General features: G+C 39.0%; 2 protein-coding genes across 5 annotated transcripts; one reads left to right on the top strand and one right to left on the bottom strand.

Moving 5' to 3' along the window:
* Positions 1-7,890: 7,890 nt before the first annotated feature.
* On the top strand, positions 7,891-10,401 carry LOC116266741 (uncharacterized). The gene is made up of 3 exons (XM_031648055.2): positions 7,891-8,188; positions 8,379-9,448; positions 9,784-10,401. The coding sequence occupies exons 1-3, from the start codon at positions 7,999-8,001 to the stop codon at positions 10,111-10,113; spliced, it is 1,590 nt and encodes a 529-aa protein (XP_031503915.1). The 5' UTR covers positions 7,891-7,998; the 3' UTR covers positions 10,114-10,401.
* A 5,460-nt stretch (positions 10,402-15,861) lies between these two features.
* On the bottom strand, positions 15,862-24,980 carry LOC116266840 (tubulin-folding cofactor A-like). Of its 4 annotated transcripts, none has more exons than XM_050081213.1 (5): positions 24,699-24,980; positions 24,175-24,290; positions 23,779-23,937; positions 16,159-16,245; positions 15,862-16,081 (listed from the first exon to the last, which is right to left on the bottom strand). In XM_050081213.1, exons 3-5 carry the CDS (start codon positions 23,929-23,931, stop codon positions 15,992-15,994), a joined length of 330 nt encoding a protein of 109 aa, XP_049937170.1. In that variant the 5' UTR covers positions 23,932-23,937; positions 24,175-24,290; positions 24,699-24,980; the 3' UTR covers positions 15,862-15,991. The 4 variants fall into 4 exon arrangements, with proteins under 4 accessions (XP_049937170.1, XP_031504127.1, XP_031504126.1 ...); XM_031648267.2 differs by having other exon boundaries at positions 24,172-24,325; positions 24,699-24,973; XM_031648266.2 differs by having other exon boundaries at positions 24,172-24,290; positions 24,699-24,973.
* Positions 24,981-26,875: the final 1,895 nt, after the last annotated feature.

Here is a 26,875-nt window from a genome sequence, read left to right as displayed (position 1 = left end):
ATTCCATAAAACTGCCCTATAAGCATTGTTTCAAATCTCACATGAAGCAAATGATTGTGCTTAAATTTCTTGCTGGACTATCTTCTGATTATTTTGCATCCAAGGCTCAAATGCTTATAGGTTCAGATTTTCTTGATCTTGATGAGGCCTTCAATAAGCTAAACAGATTGGCTGTTATTCTTCCTCCATCCTCGAACAACTCACAGCCTTCTACCCTTGCCTCATTTGGAGGAGGAAGAAGTCGACTATACTCTTCCCATGGTAGAGGAAGAGGCCGAGGTCCTGGAGGACGTGGAAGACTTCAGTGTACATACTGTGGTCGTCTTGGTCACTTAGAGGATAGGTACTAGAACAAAGTGGGTAAACCTAACTCATCCACTTCTTCGACTGTGACACCTTCATCTAGTTCTACTCCAAACACACAGTCTATCAATATAACTCATAAGTCGAATCCCACTGCTGCTTCAGTAGATGCTACATCTCTTAATTTAAGTCCAGCTGAAATTGATTTAATTATGGAGCATAGATCAAATGCTACTCCTTCTACCTCATCGGCATCTACAGCTGTCACAAGTTCAGCATACTCTACAGGTAAAACTACTTCTAAAGGTTGTTGGATAATTGATTTTGGAGTCTCGAAACACTTTTTTTTTTTTTCAGATCATGTTTCATGAATGTGAGTCTTGTGAATGTGCGAGAATGTGAAACCATGCTAGACTATACTAATCTAAAGCATGAAGCATGATAGTGTGAATTTTTTTATGGTTCTACAGATGTGATATATCATATTGTGCTCTATTTTTTGTATCTCTGAGTCTGAGAGAAACAGATATTAGTGTCGAGCTTTAAACCTGAAAAAGCATATCTATTGAGTGTTATGGATGGAAGTGTCGAAAATAAAACACAGTGACTTGTATAAGAAACCAAAAACGTCCACAAAACACACTATTGCTAAAGTATTACGAAGCAGACTCTGCCTTCGGCGACAGAAACTGAGCTTGCTCTACTTGACATATAACAAATAATAAGGGAAAAAGATACCTTGGACAGATAATTTCGCGGGACCCACTGACGCAGCCAAAAAGTCTGTGGCTGCTTTTTTTCTGGCAGACTCCCTACAGTGCTCTATCTGAACCCTTTTGTGTGTTGTTTTTTTCTCCCGGCGACAACCCATAAGTAGCAGAGAGGGTTGATAGTTCTGAGTGACATAAACCCTATCCTTTGAGAACGATTGGAGGAAATCTTGTCGTCGCTCGTGCAGCCGAAGTTTCCATCGTTGCTTCCTTTTTTCGGCTGACCCAAACTTTCTATTTTATTTTTCTGGCGACGACCTGAAACCCCAATCTAGTGGAAAAGGGCCTCGTCGGAAGGTGCTCCGGTCGTCCTCTGTGTGGTACAAGTAGTTGAGCAGATCCTCCTCGCAGAAATTGTAGAGAATGGCCAGAAAAAGAATAGTAGCGAAGGCATGGCAAACGAAACCCTAGTAGAGGGTTTCACGAGAGGAGAGAGAATCTCTCAAGAGGAGAGAGAAGGAAAACTCGAAAATGAGAAAATTCGGTTCGAAAGGGGTTTTATACTAAAAATTTAAAAATTACAGAATTATTCCACCATTTCAGCATTTTTTTCAAAAACACTGTCACATTTTTTAGAAATTAATGCCGCAAAATTTTTGCTAAAAACTTTTCACAAAGAGGCTTGCGAAAGTTAATTTCAGCAAAAACCATGGATTCTATATGAAATACATAGTAATACCTCAGAGTTATTATAAATTGCTGAAAGAGGGTTTCAAAAAATTATTTTGCAATTTCAGCAGTAAACCGAGATTTTATGAACAATTGGGTAAAGGAACCCTCCAGCATATTAAAAATTGAGAAAAAGGGTTCTGAAAGTAACTTTGAAAATAAAAGGGAAATTCATGTTCTAAATTTAAATATGAGATTTCCTTGCTTCTGAATGACACTTTAGAATATTATTGGAGATCTCTTGATGTGATATTCATTATGATGCTTTCCCTTTATTTATTGTTCTTTACTTGCCATGAAAATTAATTTAGAAATAACTTCAAGAGTGGGAGCCTCAGAATTAGCCAAGACCGAAAAACTCAATGTAACAAACTTCCACGCATGGAAACGTAGGATCATGTTGGCCTTGACTCTTGACAGGCTAGTTTACATAATCAACCAGCCCTTTTTCATTTTAGGAGATGAACCTATAGATGAGGAAATAAGGGTATATGAGTCCTTTGAAAATGATGATTTGATGGCTAAAACCATCGTGTTAGCCTTCATGGAAGATGATCTGATCAAGGTATTTGAAGATTGTCCACAACTAAGGAAATATTTGACACTATCTCCACTAAATACAAACCACTACTACGATGCATGTACAGTTGCTATTAAAACAGTACAATTTATATAAAATGAAAAAGTTAGACAAAGTAGTGGAACATGTTAACAAGATGTTGGTCATGGCTAAAGATCTAGCCATAGTGGGAAATGTCATATTTGACAACATGTAGATCAGTACCATCCTGAACAGCCTACCACCTTCTTGGGATATGACAGCCACTACCTTGAGTTTTCAATTTGATATTTTAACTTTGGAAAAGCTTCCTATACAGTTAGTTATTCAACAACAACGCCTAGCCAAGAGAAAAAATGCATAATTAATGACAGTCCAAGATAAACCTGCTAGTAGTTGTGTGCCTATAAGGCCCAAGCAATTTAAAAAATGAAACCATGGCAAGTTTAAGGAAAATTTTGTAGGAACTCAAAAATCTCAAGGAACTGTAGTGAAATGCTACAGGTGTGGAAAGCCTGGACATATCAAGAAAAACTGCAGGACAAAATTCTCGAATAAGAAATACAACAATGGTTAGGGCAACAACAACAGGAGGAAATAGCAAGGGGACTCCGACAGAGAAGTCATCTGTGTAGTGTCATAATGTTTGTTTGCAGATGGAGATCTGACTGGTTGGTGAGTAGATTCAGGGGCTACTCATCACATCGCAAAAACAAAAGAAGGTATGATTTGTATGGAAGATCTGAGTCCGAGAGATCACAAGGTCTACATGAGAAATAACTCATACTTTGATGTCATGGGAGTTGGGTCATATCGACTGAATGTTGTAGGCACCAGTGTCGTTCTTAATGAGGTTTTATATGTCCCCTCCATGAGGAGGAATCTGGTGTCTGTTTTCGCACTAACTAAGAGAGGTTTTGAAGTTTGTTTTGTTCTGGGGAAGGTCACAGTGGGAAAACATGGAATGACCATGTTCGGTGGAAAATATGTAAAAGAACATAGTATGTTCAAACTTAATGAAATAAATAAAGCTTCCAACTCTGCTTATATTGACTATGCAATGAATGTGATTACAAAGTTATGACATGAAAGATTAAACCATATAAGCATAAAAAAGATGAAGATTCTAGCACAACAAAGATTAATACCCTATATAAATATAAATGATTTCACGCAATGCGAGTCATGTTTATATGGAAAGATGGCAAGAAAACCCTTTCCATCCGAAGTAATTCGGGCCATTGAACTATTGAAAATAATTCATATAGATATCTATGGACCATTCAGAGTCCAAACACATAGTGGCAAGTTATACTTTATAACATTTATTGACAACTTTTTAAGATTTGGTTATTTTTACTTGATTAAATATAAGTCTGAAGCTCTTGATAAGTTCATGAAATATAAGGCAGAAGTCGAAAAGCAAACTTGGGAAATATGTCAAAATTATAAGGTCTGATCGAGGTGGAAAATATATATCAAATGAATTCCTCGAATACTGTAAAGGTCTTGAATTTAATAGGCAAACAACAATGCTTAAAACACCGCAACAAAATAGTGTCGCTGGGAGGTGTAACAAACCCTTTTGAACATGGTGAGATCCATGTTGGCAGTGCACAATTACCAAAAGTTTTTTATGGTGAAGCTACATTAACAACTATATATATAATCAATCGAGTGCCCTGCAAAGTAGTCTCAACCACTCCTTATGAGAAATGGACATGTGTAAAACCAAATTTGAAACATCTCAAGAGATAGGGATCTGCAGCACACGTGAAGGTTTTAGATCCAAAAATGGATAAACTAGATAACAGATCAGTAAGATATGTGTTTATTGGATATCTAAAATGATCCAAAGGCTACAAATTATATCACTCAACTATGGTACTTATAGAAAGTATAGATGTAGAGTTTCTAGAAGAACTCAATAATAAAGATATTGATCTAGTTGAAGATCAAATTGATATACTGGATGATCTAATTTATTCAGAGACACAGTCTAGTAATGAACAGACTGGAAAATAGTTTGGTAATAAACCAGTAGAACATGAACCATCTGAGGAACAGTCTGGTAATGAATCAACTGAAAATTAGTTAGGTAATGAACTAACTGATCTGAGTACCTCGTCATCTCAGACATTGTTAGGTCATAAAAGACCTAGAGCTTCTCCTTCATATTTAAGTTATTACTATGTATATCTTGCAGAGGAGTTATGCTATTTAACATACATTGACGAAATGTTCGACAATCTGACATATGACGAAACCATAAACTCGCATGAATCGCCAGATTGGGTAAATGCTATGGATGATAAAATTGAATCCATAGAAAAGAATAAGGTATAAGAATTAGTAGATCTTCTTGATGATATAAGACCCATTGATGTAAATGGGTGCTAAGGAAGAAGTATAAAGCTGATGGATCAGTCAAGAAATTTAAAGCTAGATTGGTGGCAAAAGGTTTTTCCCAAAAGAAAGAAATTGATTACTTAAAAACATATTTACCGGTAGTAAAGTTTACATCAATCAGAATAATTTTTGCTATCGCAGCATTATATGACTTAAATATTTGCTAGATAAATGTAAAAACTGCTTTTCTCAATAGTGAGTTAAATAAAACCATATATATGACTCAACCATAAGGATATATCGTCAAAGAAAATGAAGAAAAAGTGTACACACTAAATAAATCGTTGTACGGCTTGAAGCAGTCCCCTAGACAGTGGTACTTTCCTTTTCATAAAGCAATTACAAAACTTAGATACGTAGCAAACCAACTAGACCATTGTATATATATATGAAAAAGTGGGAGTCCTTTTTGTATCCTATCATTATATGTCGATGACATTTTATTAACATGAAATCATAACGACATGGTATACAAAACAAAGACTTGGTTGAATAAGAACTTAGAAATGAAGGACTTGAGTGAAACATCCTATATAATAATAAAGATCACTCGAGAATTTTGAGTTTGAGCTAAGAACGATATATTGATTATATCTTAAAGAAATTTCGAATGCAAGACTTCAAACTGATTGGGACTCCTATAGCTAAAGGAGCAAATTTAAGCGGGAATGATTGTCCTGGTGAAGGGTAACAAAAATTAAATGTTTCATATACATAAGTTGTTGGCAGTTTGATGTATTTAATATTTTGTACTAGACCAGACATAAGTTTTCCTATCAGTCTGGTGAGCCGTTATCAAAGTAACCTTGGTTGGCCTCACTGCAAGTAGTTAAAAGAATTTTTTGGTATATTAAAGGAATGAAAGGACTGAAATTGTCCTATTAAGCCAATGAGCTAACTCTAGTTGGCTATTCCGATGTAGATATTGCAGGATGCAAAGAGGACAGTATGTCTACTTCTAGGTATGTATTTCTCTTTGGAGGTAGAGCGAAACTCTGATCCTATAAGAAACAGGGATGTATTCCTCAACACACACAAGAAGCAGAGTATGTAGCTTGTAATGTTGCAACTACTTTTGTAACTACTTTTGTTGTCTGAATAAATCGGTTCTTGAAAGACTTGAAATTAGATCTTGATCATCAACCAGTTCAACTATACTGTGATAATCAGACAGCGATATCTCTTATGAAAAATGGAGCTGTTATGTCAAAGAGTAAGTATACAATGGTAAAATATCATTATGTTCATGAAATGATTGAGAAAAATGAATTTATGTCTACCAATAATATGATAGCTGGTCCCTTAATTAAGGGAATGTTTAAATGTTGTTTTTAAAAACATGTATCCCTTAAGATATATTTGAAAGGTTGCAACAGAAAAACTATTGAACGGAAAACCTCGCTGTAAATCATGAACAAAGTTTAAGTTACGATGGATAAACCAATTATGAAAAACTACGTAACTAATTAAATGAGAAAACTCACACATAGTTGAAGCAAACTACTAGTCTCATGGCCAAGTGGGAGATGTTGGATAGTGGCCACAGAGCCCTATCCGAACATCTCATAACTGCGAGACAGTTACGAGATTAACTTAAAAATAGTTTACAAATGAAAATCAATTATTAATAAATTAAGATTTATCTTTATCTGTTTTCTCTGCATCAACTCTCTCACACCCTAACCGCCTGTTGGGCTTCGGAGAAACCTAAGAGGCTGGCCTATTTATGCCTAACAACTCTCATATTTATGGTGTAATCTTTGGGTTTATTGCCCTACAGGAGCCTCTTAGAAGGAAACCCGAGAATCATCACTTTCTTCTTGTTTTCTTCTACTTCACCTTCTTCCTCTGTCTCTGCTTTTGCCGCTAGTCGCTCTTGGACTCATCCTGGAGCATTTGGTGGTGAACCTGCTGCACCGATGATGATTGGATTCACGGCATTGGAACTGTTTCAATCTCAAATTTTGTATCAGCTGATTCCATAAGCCCATTTTCACATATATCACTAAGGCGTGCGTTTGTCATGCCATTGCAAAGGTTGAGTTTGAGCAAAAATGCTAATCATCTTTCCTTTTTATTTTTCTCTTTAATCGTTCATTATATTGGATAGGACGGTCTGGATTAGACACTAAGGTGACTTTAAAATGCCAATCACCATTATATATATATATATATATATATTATATAACGTGACTCTCAATGCCGCTGTCCGATCCTACAAGAACGGATCATCACCCTGCTTTTATTTAATTTATTTATTTTTTCACCGAAACATCAGAGTTCACTATCCTCGCGTGTCTAACGATGGACTCAAACTGCCTTGCCCTTTTTGAGTTTATTTCGGGTCCCATGGAATGGAACGAACCGAAGGACGCCAACGCTGCCCCTCTTTCCGGCAGCGTCCTTATTTCGGGCCACCCCTCCCCTTGAGGAAATTTTCTTCTTATTTTTTCTCATTGCTTCACTTTACTCGTTTTTGGTACTTGTTTGTCTTCAATCACTTCTCTACTTTGTATTTGTCCTTGTTATTTGGTACGTTATTGTTCCTTGGTGGAAAAGGAAATTTTCTTTTCCTAGCCTACTTTTCGCCTATAGTTATAATTATGAATCTGTTTTTTGAAATTTCACTAGAAAAATTCATGTTTTTAGTGAAACGGTAAAAAAGTTAGATGTCGAATTTTTGACCCGAAAAACGAAAAAAATGTTAGCCAAGAGTCATGTAACCCAGTGTGAATGGTAACTCTGAAAATGTAAAGTCCGTCTAGGGCAAGAATTTTGGCTTGAAAATGAGAATTAGAAAAGAGTAAGAAAAAACGAATAAGGAGATCTCATTCAGGAACCGAATCGGTCGAGTCATTCCATTCACTAACGCAAATCAGCACAAACCACTTGAAAAATTAACTCTTCGAGAAAAAAATTAAAAACTGTAAAAGACAATCAGAAAATAAGAAAATGTTTAAAATATTTATTGAAAACATTTGAAAAGACGGACCCGTTTGCGTCCTCGATCCATGATTGTTCTCATTCGAAGGCACCGGAGAGACGGCAACATCCCAAGAGACACAACCCTATCCTGCTACGTGGTGATATCTGAAGTTCAGAAAAGGACACTTAGACGCCGCGTGTCGGTTTAAGTGAGACGTGCAGGCTGCTGGTTTAGCGCCTTTACAACGTGGGATGTGTCCTCCGAGAATTTGAGCGGCGAAGTGGAAGTTGGGCGTCACCTGAGAAGGATAAGCGGTTCCCCCTTCGACTGAAACCGGAAGAACAGGTATTGGGAGAGAGAAGATGATGCACGCAGTGGGTTTGATGCTGCTGGTGAGCTCGCTGGCAGCGGCGGGTGTTTGGTCTCCTCCGCCGGAGAGAGGAGGAGAGACGGCGTCCACCAGCGGCGATGTCTTGGTGAAAGAAGGCCACCGTGTAATCGTCGTCGAGTATGAGAGGGAGGGCCTCCGTCCTTCCGCAACTCCCCGCCAAGGTGAGTGTTCCAAGTGTAATTCTTCTTCTTCTTCTTCTTCTTCTTCTTCTTCTTCTTCTGTAGTTTTATGCAAATCTCAATGGAGCTAATGAAAATATAAGGAAAGTTTTAAATGCTTGTTAATAATGTATGCAAAGAGAGGTAATTTGCATCAGTAAAAGTTGGAGTACGTTTTTCCCCGTTATTTCAGTTGTAGAAGAAAGTGCTTCAGTTGAAAGAGCTATAGGAGAATCGAAGGGAGTCGGTGACAAGGTTCAACAGAAGAAAACTCGAGGTGCTTCAGACGAGGAGAAGCTGAAGGAAACGGCATCGGTTCCCCCTAACCTTGGTCTGGCAGTCTCCCCCGGTGGTGAAGAAACAGAGGTGAAACAGGGCTCGAAGATCTGTGATGCCCTTGGTTCCTGCAAGGAGAAGATATCGGGAGCATTTGCTGCCGCGAAAGAGAAGGTTGTAGACGTCCATGACAAGATTTCAAGCAGGGCGGCCGATATGGAAGCCTCTGCGAAAGAGGCCGCACGAAAGGCAGTGCACGGCGGCGAAGACGTCGCAGAGAAAGTGAAGGACGCCAGCGAAAAACAGATGGGAGACGTCGTGAGCAGAGCCAAAAGAGTGAAAGATAGTGCAGCTGAGACTGTTGGAAGTGGTGCTGAAAAAATCAAACGTGGTGGATCAGAAACAGCACAGGAGGTGGCCAGAGAAGCGAAGGAGAAGGCGCAGCGCGCCTATGGACGTTTCGAGGAGAAGGCTCGAGAAGTGAAGGAAAAGGCTCAGGATGTTTACGGCCGAGCGGAGAAGGCCCGAGAAGCAGGAAATAAGGTCCATGAAGCTGCAGAAAGGTCGCAGGATGCAGCGGCGGAAGGAAAAAGAAACATCACAGACATAATTCAGAGAGGCAGGGATGTTCTATACGACGCTGCAATGTACGCAATTTCACTTGAGACTCTGGGCTCGTTGATGCGGCTGCTGCATTCGCTAGCATTCTCGGTGGTCTATGGAACTTGCTTCTGGGTGACGTTCGTGTCGAGCCACGTCCTGGCGAGGGCGTTGCCGAGACAGCAGCTCGGCGTGGTGCAGAGCAAGTTATATCCGGTCTACTTCCGGACAATGACCTACAGCATCGGAATCTGTCTGATCACGCACTACTTGTCTCGCCGGTGGTCGTCTGCGAGCAGAGCCGATAAACTTCAGGCCTTCAATCTCCTCGCCTCCCTAGGATTCGTTCTGGTCAATATGCTGTGTATAGAACCTCGTGCGACAAAGGCGAGCTCTCTAACTGCACATTTTCTAGGCTTTTTGTTTGGTTTGCACTGGATCCCCAATTTGAATCGCTGAAATTAATATCGAATTAGAAGTATTCATTGGCAATTCGAACTTACTACCATTCAAGATTTGAGGTTGGATATTTGAGTTAGGGTTGAAGATTTGAATCAGAAATGTTAAATCGGAAATCCTCATCAAAACTTCAGGCTAATGAAATGAAAAAGTGAACCTGACTATGAAAAATTGAGATCTGAAAATTCTCCTGAGAGATTGTTGACTTCAAAGCTTTGAAGATGTGCATTCAAGTTTGTTTCTTTCTTGGCTATATTCTCCAGGTGATGTACGACAGACTGAAGCTGGAAAAGGAGGAAGGAAGAGGTCGTGACATGGACGACATGGATCAAGTGGAGACCCATGTGACAGCAACTGCTGCTGATGCCGCAGTCACTGGAAATGCTGCTGCAGAGGTGACAACCACCAGCGCCGCCCCGCGCAGAGTGGATTTGGAGAAAGAGGCGGTCAAGTCGCGGCTAGTGAAGATGAACAAGAGGCTGAAGATTCTGAACAGCTATTCTTCTCTGCTGAACATGGTGGCCCTCATGGGTCTCACTTGGCATCTCGTCTTCCTCTCCCAGGAGCAACATCACCAGCAACTGGGCTGCTAACAGGAGTACCAAACGAGTTCGCTATCGGTATAAACATGTAGACAAAGGACAATGTGCCATATTCCTTTTTATCTTTTTTCCTTTTTCCCAAGGACAGATTTTCCCCGCCTCTCAGATTTTGTATTTTTGAGGACTGAGGTGGTAGCTTTGGAACTTGTTTTTCTGTATTGCTTTTTAATGTAACTCTTGTATATTTTCTTTCCTCCTTTTCTCTCATGGGTGTGTACCCACCAAAAGCACTAAACACTATGTCCGACCGTTACCTGTACGTTAAATTTTGTTGTAGATTAGCACTGTGACTATTCCCTGTGGTAAATTTTGGCATTGATTCGCACTATGTTGCATTTTACGAGTGCGACCAGGTGACCTTTTTCTTTAGCCTTCAGGGTAACTTAGTTTACCAAGGCCAGTGTTCGGAGTCGGAGCACGGGTCTGCTTAGCATGTGCACACTAATAAAGCAGGATTCCGAGCAGCTCTGGCGTTTTTGTTTTTGTTTTTGTTTTTCTTTTTTTTTCTCGGCCTGCATGGACTAGCTTTGGCTTACAGTCCGTGTTGTGGAGCGCGGTTTTTGTCCTCCCATTTTCAAGGGTTTCTCTTTTCCTTTTTTTGGATTATTGCGAGATATGGTGGTTACTTTTCAATGACCCCGACGTGTGTTGGGTATCTCGAGACTTGGGTGGGCCAAGTCGTGGTTCTGCTTGGTTTGATATATATATGACATATATATATATATATATATATGACAGAGGTCTATTTAAAAGAAAAAGAAAAAAAACAGTGTAAAGTAAAATTAAATAGTGAAAACGGTCATATATTGTTCATATATATATATATATATATATATATATATATATATATATATATATGTGTGTGTGTGTGTGTGACAGAGGCCTATTTAAAATAAAAAGAGAAAAAACAGTGTAAAGTAAAATTAAATAGTGAAAACGGCCATATATTGTTTTTATAATGATGTTTAAAATGGTGGTTATACGTATTTACTAATAGCTCATTTTCTACATGTTTTATATTCTATATTCTCTCTCTCTCTCTCTCTATATATATATATATATATATATATATATATATATATAAAGGGTTCATCTAAGCTGCATCGTCGATGATTCTCTAAAAAAACTCTTTTTTTGTGTTGTAGATGAGGCAACACTCTTTTGTGTTGTTGATGATACTTTTATAAAATTTTCACGTGTCACGGATCTTGGCAGAAGATATGAAAAAATTAATGGTTTAGATATCGAACCGGGTCTGGCGGTTGGGCTTGGTTCAATAAACGGCTCGGTCTTCGACTGTCAGTAAGAACTTTGGATCAGTTCGAGTTTGACTTTGTGGTCGGGCTTCGACTGTCAGTAATAACTTTGGATCAGTTCTAGTTTGACTTTGTGAAGCTCGGTCTGATTCGATGTCTAGCTTTAGTTTATGTATATATGACTGGATGTCTAGCTTTAGTTTATGTATATATGGGTCAATCTATTATATCGAGAGAGAAAGAAAGGCTTCAACTCCTTCAACATGGATGGACGTAGGATTCTACGCCGAGCCACGTTATTTCTTTGCGTCTTTTTCTTTTTCTTCATGTTCATCATTTTCTCCTATGATTTTTTTCCTTAATGTTTTATCATTTTTTCCATGTTCATGGTTTTTACGAGAACGAGTTTTTTTTGTGCAACCGCGTGAGTTTTTCTCTTTCATGTTCATGATTTACATGAAAGGAGTTTCTGTGCCAGTGACTTTACTATCTGACTTTACTATCAAATATGAACATTCAGTAATGATCTTTACGATAAAAAAAGTACAATGTACAATGTGCATATTTACTTCAATGCTTGCATGAATACAACAGACATTTCTAACATTCTTAATACGCGTCTTATAATGTCACGAGTGACTGTACTATCAATAAATGAACATTCAGTATTGATCTTTACGCTAAAAAAGTAGAATGTGTATTTTTATTTCAATGCCTTAACATTGCATGAGTGCAGCACACATTTCTAACATTTTTAGTACGCGCCTTATGGCACACATTTCTGACCAAATAATAGGTTCTATAGCGTTCTAGATAACGAAGAGGGTAGAATCAAATAATGTGTTTTATAGGGTATGAGATAGTAGAAGAAGTATGAGATAGTGAAGGAGTTACGATTAAATAACATGTTTCATAATGTGTAAGATAACGATAGAGGTATGAGATAACGAACCGAGTCTTATAGAGCTTGAGATAAAAACAAAAATATGAGATAACAAAACACGTTTTATAGTATCTGAGATAAGGAGAAGGCTATGAGATAATACAATAAGTTTGGTAGCATTTGAGATAACTGCAAGAGCATGAGATACCAAAGCAAGTATAATATCTTAGATAACGATTAGAATATGAGATAACAGAACATGTTATATATATAACATTTGAGATAAAGAAAGAGATCTAAAATAATGACGGGTATGAGAAAATGAAAATGACGAAACCAGAAAACGAAAACACTTCTTTGCTATTCAGATGGGTATATTAGTCAAGACAATCTGCATATAGGGACTGACACTATAATTCTCTCATTCGTCATCAGAACATCCTTGATTAAATAAATTTGTTGGCCATCGATTTCGATTATACCAAAAGCTTTAGTCACCACAAGGCAGCATTACAAGCTTGTACATAAAATTTTCGTGCACTATGCTTCGAATTTTTATGCTACCTCTAAGATGGTACGAGGGTACAAATAAAATTGAAAAATGAGATTTTCAAATGTACCTTTCACGGCTATTCTAGCAGGCTATAAATGCTTTGAATCACATAAAAAAAGTTCATCTTTCGGAATGTGTGATTATTTGAACAAGAACCCTTATGAGACAACAAGCGAAGGGAGAAAGGAGAAAGGAAAGGAAACTCAATTTTTTTTTCCAGAAAAGTTTTGTTTACTCTTCCCAATGTGGTTACGAAAAGTTTTATTAATTTATTCTTCCTCTTGTCAGTGCTGGTGATAATGTGGTTATAATGTGGTTACTCTTGAGCCTCATGTCCTACGCCTGACGTTTCCATAGAAGGCGAAATCTTGTCCAATGAAACAGACCATCGACCACCGAGTCCAGCAGCCTCGTCGAACCACCACCATTGGTTATCATATCTGAACCTAAAGTCTATTAACCAATCAATGCCGAGGGAGCACCATTTGTTATTAGAACCAAAGTCTGTTAACCAATGAATGCAGACCCACCACCATCACTTATTAGATCTGAAACTGAGTCTACTAACCGACAACCTTCCCTTAGACGATCAACTTGTGTCACTCACCCTCTATTTAAAGTAAGTGATTTTTATACGAAAACACTCAGCTCTATAGACAAGCGTTTGACTTCCCAAAACTTATCTCAAAGTTACTTATCATTTATCTAAAATACTTACTTTTACCTGAACTCAAAAAACTTTGAGGAGGCTAATAAACACCCTAAGTGGAGACAAGCTATAAGCTATGGTTGAAGAGATCATCGCACTTGAAAGAAGCTGCATATGAGAAATTGTTCCTCTACCAAAAAAAGAAAAAAAAAAACTTGTCAGATGTAAATGGATATATCGCATCAAGTATAACGGTGGCTTAGACAAGCGGTTTAAAGCTCAATTTGTTGTCAAGGGCTTTACTCAAATTGAGCGGATTGATTATAATGAAATGTTTGCCCAGCTTGTTGCAAAAATTACCACAGAGTGCACCTTATTCTGTAGGCTGTAATTAAAATGTGGGATAAAAATGTTTTTCTGTAATTGAGAATTCAATTAAGAAGTTTACATGGAGACATCCAAACAAATAAAAAACAACAATGGGCATGTTTGTAGAATGAGGAAGGCATTGTACAGGCTGAATAGTCGCCTTGGTCATGGTGTTTTTTTTTTTTTTTTTTTTTGTGAAAATCGGTCTCCAATGCAGACATTGAGCATTTGATCACTGAGCATATAGATCTTGAAGCCCCTCTCCTATGATGGCTGAATGTTGAAGGACATCTTCCCATTGACAGATCTTTTCATAGAACATGTACCGACAAGTCTAGATGCATGATTTACATCTCTGGTGGCATGATCAGCAAAATGGCATTCCACAACTTTTGACTGCATGCTGATATCGGGAACACTGTTTCTATCAAGCAAATAGCCGAGTTTCAATTTGGTGGTGTTCTTCTTTCCTGTTATTTTCTTTGAGGTAGTTGATTTTGAATAGAAACTGTAAGAAAGGTAAAATCTCTTCAACTCTCCACCATACTTCAGTTACAGGATATTTCTTAAGACTACTTTGAAACACCTATATATAATGATCAGGATCACCTAATGACCCCTTTTTCAGGTTGATTGCTATCTCAACCATTGTCATTGTGCAATTGGGCTCAAAAGTGTACCTGACGACTTTAGTTATTTGTCCTTATTATCCAGAATTTATTAAACGTCTTTATATCAAAGCAGGTTTAAGAAGGAAAATTCTGGCCATACCGTCTTCCAGATCACGTTATGAATATACTTATGATCATGTGGGTCCGAAGAAAGTTCGACGACAAGAGGTGAACCCATTGAGTAGCTAGGAGATAACTGTGAACCAAGTTTCGGTTTTAATTTGATTTTGACTGGACTCTTGGCCTGTTCCTTGTGCTTTGCATGGGTGAGATTCATTTTTGTTGTTGTGCAAGGACCTGCTAACCGAACTGTAATTGATACGATAATAGACCCACATTTGCTGTCAAATATCAATTTTTTGTATTGTCTGACCTTGTTCATAGAGTCCAGCTTCCAAAGTTTCATAACACTTGTATTAAACAAGGGAGATAAAATCGTATGTCCTTTATCCACATTCTGTGGCATGAGAATTTGTTTGAGGGCAGGTACTAAAGACACTAAAACATTAATGACATATATATATATATATATATATTAAATAGTGACTGGCTTTTCAGAGTCATCCAGCCATCAAATCTTGACCATCTGATAAATCATGTTGGACGGATAAGAAAAAAGCAAAGAAAAATAAGTGATGGGTATTTTATCATCTAATAAACTCACACACTTTTCTCCTTGTCTTGCTCGCAATCTTCTATCTGCTTCAATTCAATCGCTTTGGTTAGATGGCAAGGTAACATATATATATATATATATATATATATCAAGCAGCTACTTCTCATGCATGCTCACCGACACATTCATGGGGGCATCTGCATGGGAGGTTAGATTGCTCCAGCTCATCAAATGGGGAGAGAGAGAGAGAGAAAGGAGCAAGAGGTGGTCGATCAAGCAAGAGAACTAACATTTTCAATTTCTAGTTTTTAACTGCCATCGGTATCTCGTATTATTGACTATTTCATGTTTCATAAAACCTTCACATCTTGTACTTAACACTACATGATAATGTTGTACTCAATTATCCTAAAAATAAGTAAGTGTACCCGATCGCAGCCCCAATGAGGTTGAGTTAGTTATGAAGATGGCACCCAGACCTATGACCACCTTCAATTTTAATGCAATATTGCAATTTGTCTTTGTTTTACCTTCATCTTCTAAGCTAAAAACAGCAGATTATATTGCAAGGTGAATTGGACATATTAATATAGTTCCAATTCCCTTAGTTTTCTCATAAGATTTCTGTAAAATTATTCACAACCCCCCCCCCCCCCCCCCCCCCCCCCAAAAAAAAAACCTTATTGTATCCAAAAGTTTATTCCAAACACAGCCTTAGTGATGATGAAAAGGATACCGAAAGGACAACACCTAATAGTCAGATACTTTCTGTAGTAAAACCAGATCAGTTAAGCAGTTTGTACCAAAAGCTTACAAGGACCAGATCATCTGGCAACCAAAGAACGTTGGATGAAAAATACTCATTAACTTGTTCAACCCTTAAACAAAGTTTTAATCTCCACAACAACTTTCTCCGCTTCATCAATTTCTGGGCCTCCCTTGCTTTCTTCTTTGAACTCTTCCTGAAAGTAACGAAAGAAAGGATGAGGAAAGATGAACCAAATCAAAGTTTAACTATCATTAAAGCTAATAAAATTACCAGTATGCCTTGAAGATCAGCCAGTGAAGCCTCTAAGCGTTTATGGCAATCAGGTATCATCATTCGTGACTCAGCTAATACATTTTCCTGCTCAAATAAAGATGAAGACAGCATAATTAATAAAAATGATACTTCTATCAAACACTAAGGAGAACAGAAAAACACAAGTGGCTCATACCATGTACAATTTGCAAAATAATGAAGATATGAAGCTTTTACAATAAAAGTGTGAAGCTACAAAGGTGTAGAAAAATCAGCCGACCTCATGAATATGTTCAAACTGCATATCTTGTTATTTAATTCAGTGAAGGCCCACACTAAGCAATGTGTCTTATTTCTCCTCAGAAACACAGTAAGATATCCAACTTAAGTTCGATACAAAGTCATCGAGTACTAAAAGGACAGGATATATACTTACCCAACAAACTTGCACCTAATACATATGTAAGACCGTTAAGGATTGCATTCTATAAGTGACATATTATCTTTTGAAACTTGACAGCAACTTGCTTGTCCAACATTATCCACATTCAGTCAGCACCTTTGCTTGCAATCTCAGGCCATGGCGAAAAGGGTCACTGCACGAAAAGCAATGGTGAAAGTAGAGCACCATCCATCGAGCACAGTTCGAGACAGCGCTAGGAGGAGTGGGAGGGAGAATGCATATGGTAGAGCAGCGATTGGAGGCCGTGGATGCACTCCTCAACACAATGGTCGCCAAGCAACAGATGCTGGTGGATATGATGTGTGAAGTCCTCCAGCAAGGTACGCGTCGTTCTCCAAATTCTGAACGAACACCAATGACGATCGCAGAGGAAACTCCTTTCCTTCGGCGTATCTGGAGGAGGTCCATGGAAGTAAGTGAAAATGGAGTTTCCGAGATTCAATAGGAAGGATCCTGTGAGCTGGGTGTTCCCATCGGACCAATACTTTGAATGCAGGGAATCGGAGGAGAATAGAGGATCAATCATGCGGCAGTGTACCTCGAAGGCGTACCTATCTGTTGGTACAGATGGCTGCTGGCGCACTAAGTGAAGCCAAACCCTAGTGAGGGAGATTATTGCTCAGTTCGGACCATCGTTTTACCTGGATTACAATGTCGAGATCTCCAAAATCAAACAGATGGGAACAAATGTCGAATACCAAGAGAAGTTTGAAAGCATCCAATGGCTGCTTGAAATCAGAGAGGTTGTATGGGATTTTGTTAGCATGAGGATGCAGTTCCAAACGGGGGGGCGGGGGTGGGGTGGTGGTGATCAGCTGACGATAGAGGCTGCACCCAAAAGGTCGTGTGAATTTGAGTTCGCACAGAGTATGATGAAAGGACCATCGACCTCCTTTTTCCTGTTGTCAACACAATGCCCTTCAGAGAAAGAAGGCAACAGGCCAACAACCGACAAGCGCCCTTAGGACGGCACTTTGATGACCTGCTGAAGGAGTTTCCACAAGTCTTTGCAGCACCTGTTACCCTATTGCCTCGACGCGGTCATGAACACTGGATCAAGCTCCAGCCAAGTGCCAAACCAGTGAAGTTGTGATCCTACCACTTCCAGAAGGAGGCACTGGAGCGGTTAGTGCAGGAGATGTTAGAGACTAGGGTGCTCCAACCGAGTTGAAGCCCAATCACATCGCCAGCCCTACTAGTCAAGAAGAAGGATGGCAGTTGGCGTTTACGCGTGCTGAATGCCATCAGGGTCAAGGATAAATACCATATTCCAGTTGTAGACAATCTACTTGATCTGCATGGAGCTCGCCTTTTTTCCAAGCTAGACTTACATTCGGGCTACCATCAAACCAGAGTTGCCACTGAGGATGTTCTGAAGAACGCCTTCCATACTCACGACATGCACTACGAGTTCACCATCGTTGACGAATGCACCGTCCACTTTTCAGTCCCTAATGAACGACCTATTCTGCCCCTTTCTGCGCAGGTTCGTTCTAGTGTTTTTTGAGGACATTCTCACCTATAGCAGCGAGGAACAAGAGAATCTGCAGCACCTTCGAGCAGTATTATCAATACTGCAGCAAATTGAGTTGCATGTGAAACCATCAAAGTGCACGTTCAGGACATAGACCATCTCATATCTGGGGCAAGTGATCAACCAATGGCAGGTGAGTATGGAGGAGAAAAAGGTGAGGACAGTGAAGAATTGGAAGACGCCTCAGACAATAATAAAACAGCGTGCATTTTTGGGGCTCACATGCTATTATCAGAAGTTTGTCAAGACCTATGGGCTTATCACAGCACACCTTACTGAGTTAATGAAGAAGGGCAAGGTTCCTATGGAGCATGCAGGCTGAACAAGCATTCCAACAGCAGATACATGCATTCACCACTGCATCTGTGTTGCAGATGCCAACTTTCAGGCTTCCCTTCACGGTGGAATCAGATGCCTCAGATGTGGAAGTCGGGGCGGTGTGGAGCCAAGAGACTCATCTCGTGGCCTATTTCAGCAGGGTGATGGGAGTGGCCTTCATCATCAAGTCTGCATATGAGAGAAAGCTGGTGGGTATCGTCTTGGCTGTCCTGAAGTAGAAACACTACCTAATGGGGAAATGGTTTGTGGTGTTCACAGACCATCAAAGCCTAAGATGCTGTCTACAACAACCATCCCTCTCACTGACATTACAAAAATGGATCCTCAAGCTGATGGGATTCGACTTCGAGGTGCATTTTTGTAGAGGGAAGGAGAATACTGCCGCCGGTGGACTCTCAAGATCCATGACTGTAGAGTAGCAAGCCAACGGTTTGATAACCATGATGCAGGTCTAGACCCAGCTATGGGAGCAAATTCGACAGGCACAGCAGGAAGCAGAATCAGCTAGGAAAATCAAAAAGCGCATGGACAGTCATCCTCTTCAGACTACGGATACGGATGGAAACCCCCTTATTTACATCACAGCGGTCAAATTTACATTCCCCTGGATACTGCCCTGCCCAACTTACTTCTGTAGCATTGCCACAATGACTGCACGCATGACACGAGGGTGTAGAGGGGATGTACAGACGATTGCTCACCATGTTCTACTGGCCTAGCATGAAGAGAGATGTTAGAAATTTCATTCAGCTGTGTAATGTATGTCAGAGTAACAAATATGAAACAATGAGACTAGCCGGCCTCCTCAAGCCACTTCCCACCCGCAAACAGATATGGGAAGATATTTCCATGGACTTCATAGAAGGGCTTCCGGTGTCCAGAGGTAAGTCTGTCATATTCATGGTCGTTGATCGCCTCTCGAAGTATGCTCACTTCATTCCCCTAGCCCACTCCTACACAACAACGACGGTGGCCAAAACTTTTCAGGACAATGTAGGGAAGCTGCATGGAATGCCTCGCACGATCACCAGCAATAGAGACCCAATCTTCATAAGTGCATTTTGGCAAGAATATTTTCACTTGCAAGGCAGGATGTTACAGTTGAGCACTGTTTATCACCCCCAAGCAAACGGCCAAACTGAGGTTGTCAACCACTACCTCGAGACGGACTTAAGATGCTTTGCATGACAGTGGCCGAGGCTGTGGGTGGACTACTTATCGTGGCCTAAACTCTCCTACAATACTAGTTGACATTCGTCCACGGGTACCACACCATTCGAAGTTGTATATGAGGCTATGAGCAGCTGCCACCAAACGTCCACCGAGGTACCATGAGAGAGGAAGAGGTCAACACCCAGCTCAAGTGTAGGGATGTCATCCTGCGGGACCTGAAAGCACATTTATCAGTTGCAGAAATTGCATGGTCATCCAGTACAACCACAAGCACCGCGAGCAGCACTATAGCGTGGAGGAGTGGGTATATTTGCACAGGCCAGTCCAGGGAACTTCTTACCGACTGCCTCGAGGATACAACAAGTTGTCTCTTCGCTACGTCGGGCCATACAAAATCATTAGGAAAGTCGAGACCACGGCTTATGAGCTACTTCTTCCAGCAGGCAGCAACATTCATCCCGTCTTCCACGTTTCCAAGCTGAAGCCCTGCCTCCATCCTCCATCAAATGAGGAAGCTGCTTTAGTGATTGCCACACAATAAACCATCTTAACGCCAATGTAGTGATTGCTTTAGTGACAACTTTTTTTTAATTTTAGCGGTCTGGCATCTGGGAGGATTGAACTATATGAAAGTTGGTAAAACCGTAAAACACAACCTACTTGGTAAGAGACAAAAATGAGACCCATTAATCATCTTTTGCAATCTAACCTTATAGCTATGATCTTAAGATTGATTTGGTGAGAAGCACATATTAAGTTAGTCGTCTTTTACTTTATTAATGGTTTTTAATAATCGAAAAATGAACTGCTCTCTTATTACATTAAAATTTTGACAGTAAAAAGATCCTTTTTTTTAAACAAAAATAACCGGAACTAAAACATGACTGATATTATATTAGTGTTTATAAACACACTAGGAGGTTTATATTTTGTTTTAAATACCTTTTTAACATAAATTTAAGAGGTCTGGTTTTTATCCCTTACCAAACTGGTCAGGTATTTACCAAATACTCTCTCTCTCTCTCTCTCTATATATATATATATATATATAAATAAATAAATAAATATATATATATATATACATATATATTGTGTCATTAAGCGTAACTAGATGCATCTCTCTATGGGCAGTCATAATTTGGTGTTTTTCAATGCACATAGGCGAGAACTACCCTTATACTTAGCATTTTGTCACAAACTCTTGGGTCATGTGGTTATGTTAAAAAGATTCATTTTTCTATGGCTTGACAATATAAAAATTTGTATGCAAATGTGTCAATGAGTTCTAAGTTGCAACTGCATGCACCATTAATCGATTCCAAAGCACATGGGTGATTTCTATGTGGCAAAATGCAAAGAAAGAAGGCTTAAGAAAAATCCAAATCAGAATGTTAGAAAGTTGAAGGAAATGCAAAACCAAAACCATCCATATGAAGCCACCTAGAGAGAGAGAGAGAGAGAGAGAGAGAGAGAGAGAGAGAGAGAGAGAGAGAAGAGAGAGAGAGAGAGAGACTGGGACATCCCAGACAGTTATGTCCAGACAAATCCAATCACCTCAAAGTAAGCCTGGGCAACGGGCCGGGCCACCGCCGGGTACCCGGTACCCGGCCCGTTACGGGCCTGGGCCCGAGCCTTGAAATAATGATTTCCGAGTTGAGGTTAACGGGCTCGGGCCTGCCGTTGTGATCGTCGGCGGCCCGAGAAGCCCGACATCATTATTTTTTTTTTTTCAAAAAACTGAATGTTGAGGTAGCCGAGCGACGCGCATTGCTCGAGGTCTGCCAGAACATGACCATTCCCCTATATCTCTCCACCCCTGTCATATGAAAACCGCTACAACTTAAGCCTCTGTTTCTATAGGTCGCCGGTGCCAAGCTCACTTGTCTCCCTCCCCATGTTCTTCAACTCCTTTAACCTGAAAAAGCCCGGCTCGTTAATAATCGGGCCGGGCCGGGCCTCGGGCATAAGTTAAGCCCGAGGCCCAATATTAGGTGGGCCTGGTCCGGCCCGTTTCTAAACGGGCCAGGCCTTGGGCTGGCCCATTATAATGTCGGGCCTCGTTTTTTACATTTTTAACGGGCCGGCCCGGCCCGACCCGGCCCGATGCCCAGCCTTACCTCAAAGTACAACTTCACATGGCTTTTTCTGCATACTCTAACCTTGTAAATATAACATTTTAACAGATTCATTAGAAACCTACATTTTGAAGTTTTCAAGCTCGGATGTGCATTTTGAGCAAGACAAGAGAATCAAAGTCTGATGTAACATTAAAAATCTGATGAGCAAAAAAATTTAACTTTTTGGAAAATTTCCCCAAACTATGTCCGACAATGCAATACAATTGTGGACAGAGGTGAAAAGCATATTCAAAAGATTTGATTACACTACTACGTTTTACCATCCAGCTGGTTCAGCCGCATTCCAGCTCGATTTTTGCTATCCAACTCCCCAATGAACTTGAAAGACTCAAACTTATAGATCTGAAAAAAATCGAAATCCAATGCACGTGTTCAATTTATTAAGTATCCCATGTTTTATAAAACAATATAAATCATTGATTTATTATTTATATTATTAACCACCCTCCCTCCCCCCCAATTTATATAAAACAATGTAAATCATTGATTTATTTGTTTACATATATAGGCCATTTAAGGTTTGCATATGCAACTTCGCCAGCTACTTGAGGTTGTTTTCAGTGAACCCAACTGCATCGCTGTCCTCAGAATATTCCAAAACTATATTATTAAAAAAAAAACTGTAAAAATCCAGCATCTAAATTGGATTTTGTAAAATATGTTTATTTAATTGTTTAGATTTTTCAGTTCCTAAATCCAACCTACTTGGACTTTTGTGATTTTTCCAATCCTTAATTCACATTTGTACAGTTGGATTCACAATGAACATCTTCCAGCAACCCAAAAACCAGGACAGCTCTCGGAGTTTGGATGGCATATATATATACATACACACATGCATACATACATACATACATATATATATATATATATGCACTATGTGAACTGATTACAAATGGTCCCATTAACTTGATAGTTGATACTATATAGATGTAGTCTATATACTCAAAAACATATAAGTCACATAAAATCATGTTGTTTAATAAGTTATATGAGTTTTAGAAAGCAAAAAAATTTAGACCACTCATTTAAAAAACTTAATTATACATTCAAATGCATCACTCTTTAGTTTGGATGTAGAGATCACATCCACAAGGTAGATTACAAAGCAATGAGTGAGCAATTGTTAAAAATAAAGGGTTGAGTAAAACCAGCACAAAATGGGACTAGTTGAACACATTTATCATTCTTAGAGTAAATGAGCATTAGAAGACATTTAAGTTTCAAAGGGAATGTGAATGAGATGCTTAATGCATGCATGCATCTCTCTCTCTCTCTCTCTCTGAAAAAGAGAAAAAACTGGACTTAGTCAAAGTTAACTAAGAGCAAAAGTTGACAGAGACAGGAGGCACAAAATGTGCTAACTGCACTTTAACATGGGTACTGCTGCCTTTTAGGCATGTCTGTATGAAAGAGATTCAAACCAAAGCATGACTATGATAAATAAGCAAAGACAAGCACATCCATGAGGCTGGTTCTAGCCAAAGTATATCCATGTCTGCTGCTGTGTTTCCAGTGCAAATTGTCTAGAAGATGCCAATTATTGTACATGGATGCACATAAAACACACTTCCTGAGATGTCAGGAGTTGAAGCGAATATTTTCTAGTGTGTGTCATATTTTTTGTGCACATAGTGCCATAGTGGTAAACCTTGATGTGCTTCAGTTAGAAGTAAAGATCGCAAGCCATGGTCCATCAACAAACCACACTTTTTTTCAATAAAAGCATAATGAAGATCCACTTGAGGAGCGTCAACAATTTTGAAAAAAAAAATTAAAATAAAATGTAAATTGAATAATTTGAAAAATAGAATCAAAATATCAAAATTAATTAAAAAATGAATAGCGGATAACACTTGGCCCCCTTGAATCAGCCGGTGAATAGCTTTTGCCACCAATTTGATTCAAAGTGGGGATTCAGGCTGTTTCAACAAAACTGAGTTAGACCATGTCCAGTCACAACTAAAACACAAACAAAGTCTGTATACTACCTGTTGTTTGAGAGCGTAAGGATCAGCTCCACTCTCCTTCATGTTAGTTGTTTTTGCAGCTTCCCTTTCAACTTCTTTCTCATATGAGTGAAGCTCCTTAAGGAGGCGTTTACAAGTACTTGTCTTAATTTTCAAATCTCTTACGGTTGCCATATAGCCCTATAACAAATAGAAAATACATCAAGTCATCTCAACCAAAATAAAAAAGTAGCAGGTTGATGCTACAAAGGACTTAAGAACTTGGAGTTGACAAGCTACTACTAGCATCAGGTTTGCACTCACATCTGCCAATAACATGTTATCCTGATCAGGTATGGTTCAGCATAAGCCAATAAGAGAATTACATGTAATTACAAAATTTACTCAGCTAAGACGTGCATGGAGCTAGATTACCACAGTCCTTGAAACCAGAGGGTTATTGCCTTGTTGGTATTTCAACAAACAGTGGATGGGCACAAGTATGTGCTGCTGATATGCCCAGCAGTCTACTCCAAATGTTGCATTCTGTCAAACTGCATACTTGTTGTTACACTTCAATACGATGTAACTGGAATACATTCAATATCAAAAATCCTTAAAATCACCGGAATATCATTTTAAACACAATTACTACGTCTTCACCAAGAAAGCGTAAAGAATCAAAATAATAAAGAAGATCTGTAAAATCAGAAGCAATGCAAGAAAAGCACAATCCAAAAATTGATGCAAAAATCGGAAAGGACAGTTTATTCAACCGAACGAAACAAATGCGTCACAAAATCTGCAAGAGAAAGAGAGAGAGAGGGGGAGAGAGAGAGAGAGATACGGAGAAGATAGAAGGAAAGAACCAACGAATATAGATATCGCAACCACGAAAAAATACAACATAGAAACCCTATTTTACAGTGACTGAGAAAAAGAGAAAGGAGAATAGGCCTTACCTAGACTTCTTTGATGCAGCAGAGGAAGAAGAAATGCACGATCGAAGAAAAACCCACTACCAGAGAGAGAGTAATGGCAGGGGAGGAGCCGCGAAGAGAGAAGCAGCGTTCCTCGAGCGCGACAACTGTTCCAGCGCGGAACACACCCACTTAATGTGCTTCCTTTGGCCTGCGTCCCTCCTGTTCCACGTCCGATATGTGTGTCGACTTCAGCGGAACGCTGGAAATGCGTTTCAAACGTCCTCAAAAAATGGTCCTGTCGGCTTAGATTTCGCAGCAATTATTTCTATCATCGTAAGACTGCGACTCACGGATCATGCTTACATGGAGCTATGGGTTTGAGCCAATGTTAATCGCTTTTGGAATACCCAAATATATATTTAATAAGACAACTTTTTAGTGCCTTAAAAAATAGCTGAAAAACTAACACAAGGCTAGCGGCGGGGCCACCACATATAACGTGAGGTCGTACTAGCCTCTCAATTTTTTTATATTTTAATATTTATTTTATTATTAACGTGAAAACCTGTGAATAAGCGTTTTTCCAAATAAATAAATTTTCTGACTCGCCACTACACATGGCACCGTTGGGCTATGACCCCATGCTTCTAAAATTTTGATGTTTGAATGTTGTTTCATTTTACAAAAAAAAAAAATAGAGAACGAGCAACTTCAAAGTTTTAATAAAGCAATTTGTAAAATACCAAAGTTATAATTGGTAAAGTTTAGTTAATTGAAAAATATTAGTTAAAACATAAACAGTGAGCATTAAAAAGTTATAAAGTAGATGAAACGAATAATAACCAAAGATTTCAATAGGAAGAGTATTTTATTCTACCATTTTAAAGAGAGTCAAAGCTTTCACACAACTTTTGTCTTTGTAGAATACAAGATCTACTTTGGATGTTTCGAGATGTCACCTCCTCCATACTTCAACTTGCGCATCACTGTCTCTTTTTTATTGTATGAAAGAGTTGGCACCTAAAAGATTTGAAATAGTAATTAATCATTTTCGAGCCCTCACCCCAATCGTTGCTTCAAACCTCTCATGATCTATTGGTATTGTAAATAAGGATGGCGATGGTATAGACATCGATCGATATTCAATTTCTTAGGCAACTCGATGTATCATCTAGATTCGATAAGAAAACACACATTTGGCATCAGAATTGTACGTAATTTTAATTACCAGATCTGATGGACAGATGGACATCTAAGTCAGGCTGCATGCAAAAATCTGAATGTGGTTTTGCGTTTCTTCGTATGGTTCTAAAAGATCGAACAAGAAGAGTTAGGTATTGCATTGGAAATAAGGACGCCAATGGTTTGTATATAATTCAATGTTCAATCTCAAGTAAGGTTGGGCACAAGGCTAGCTGTCGGAGGGTACTCGGCCCGACTCGGGCAAGGCTCGGGCCAAGGAAAAAGGGCACCTCAGATAAACGGTTGGGCCCAATAAGCTCGGGTGGGCCCGATTTTTTTTAATATTTATTTTATTAATGTTTATATATAAATATAATATTTTATTACTATTAATTATATTTATATTACATATATATATTTTTTAATTTAATCGGGCCAAGCTCGAACTCGAGTTTAAATGGCCGGGCTGGGCCCGAGCCTGAGTTTCGAATGTTGGGCTAACCCCATGCCCAAACTTAATTTCAGGGAGCACTCGACTGTTATTTAGATTTTATAAGAAAAAACACATTTTTGTTATGAGAATATTTATATGCGATTTTGTTTTATTGGATCTGACGTATATCTAATTTTGATGGTCATCCAAAACAAACTATAGGCAAAAATTGAATACGGTTTTGCACTTTTCCATATTTGAAAATAAAGGTAACTTGAAATGGACCAAACAGTTTTGTCTTGTTACTTGGATATGGTAATAGCAACATTTGATTGGAACTCAATCCATTGGCATCACTAGTTTCATTTTAGTGTTTTTTCATTCATTTTACTATAATTAAAGTGTCTAAAATTGAGCTACCAATAAGACATAATCTACTGAGTTTCAAATAATGGACACAGCCAATACCCATAAGTTAAAACCCAAAAACCTTTCAAACCTCCAAATAATGAGAAAGGAAAACAAGATAAATTGAAGAAAAAAACACACTTTACACATATGCAGGGGCGGAGGGGGCTCTAGGCCATGTGACTTCAGCAGC

This window comes from Nymphaea colorata, chromosome 13 (assembly GCF_008831285.2).
Source record: "Nymphaea colorata isolate Beijing-Zhang1983 chromosome 13, ASM883128v2, whole genome shotgun sequence".
Taxonomy (NCBI): domain Eukaryota; kingdom Viridiplantae; phylum Streptophyta; class Magnoliopsida; order Nymphaeales; family Nymphaeaceae; genus Nymphaea; species Nymphaea colorata.
This window is presented reverse-complemented; position numbering and strand designations above follow the sequence as displayed.

Bases quoted from the DNA above. Each gene is read 5' to 3' on its own strand.
- LOC116266741 (XM_031648055.2), top strand. From the start codon at position 7,999: ATGATGCACGCAGTGGGTTTGATGCTGCTGGTGAGCTCGCTGGCAGCG. The intron at 8,189-8,378 runs GTGAGTGTTCCA...CCGTTATTTCAG, and splicing joins TTCCGCAACTCCCCGCCAAG to TTGTAGAAGAAAGTGCTTCA. The intron at 9,449-9,783 runs GCGAGCTCTCTA...TATATTCTCCAG, and splicing joins TAGAACCTCGTGCGACAAAG to GTGATGTACGACAGACTGAA.
- LOC116266840 (XM_050081213.1), bottom strand. From the start codon at position 23,931: ATGGCAACCGTAAGAGATTTGAAAATTAAGACAAGTACTTGTAAACGC. The intron at 16,246-23,778 runs GTAGTATACAGA...TTATTTGAGCAG, and splicing joins CTTACGCTCTCAAACAACAG to GAAAATGTATTAGCTGAGTC. The intron at 16,082-16,158 runs GTAATTTTATTA...CGTTACTTTCAG, and splicing joins CTGATCTTCAAGGCATACTG to GAAGAGTTCAAAGAAGAAAG.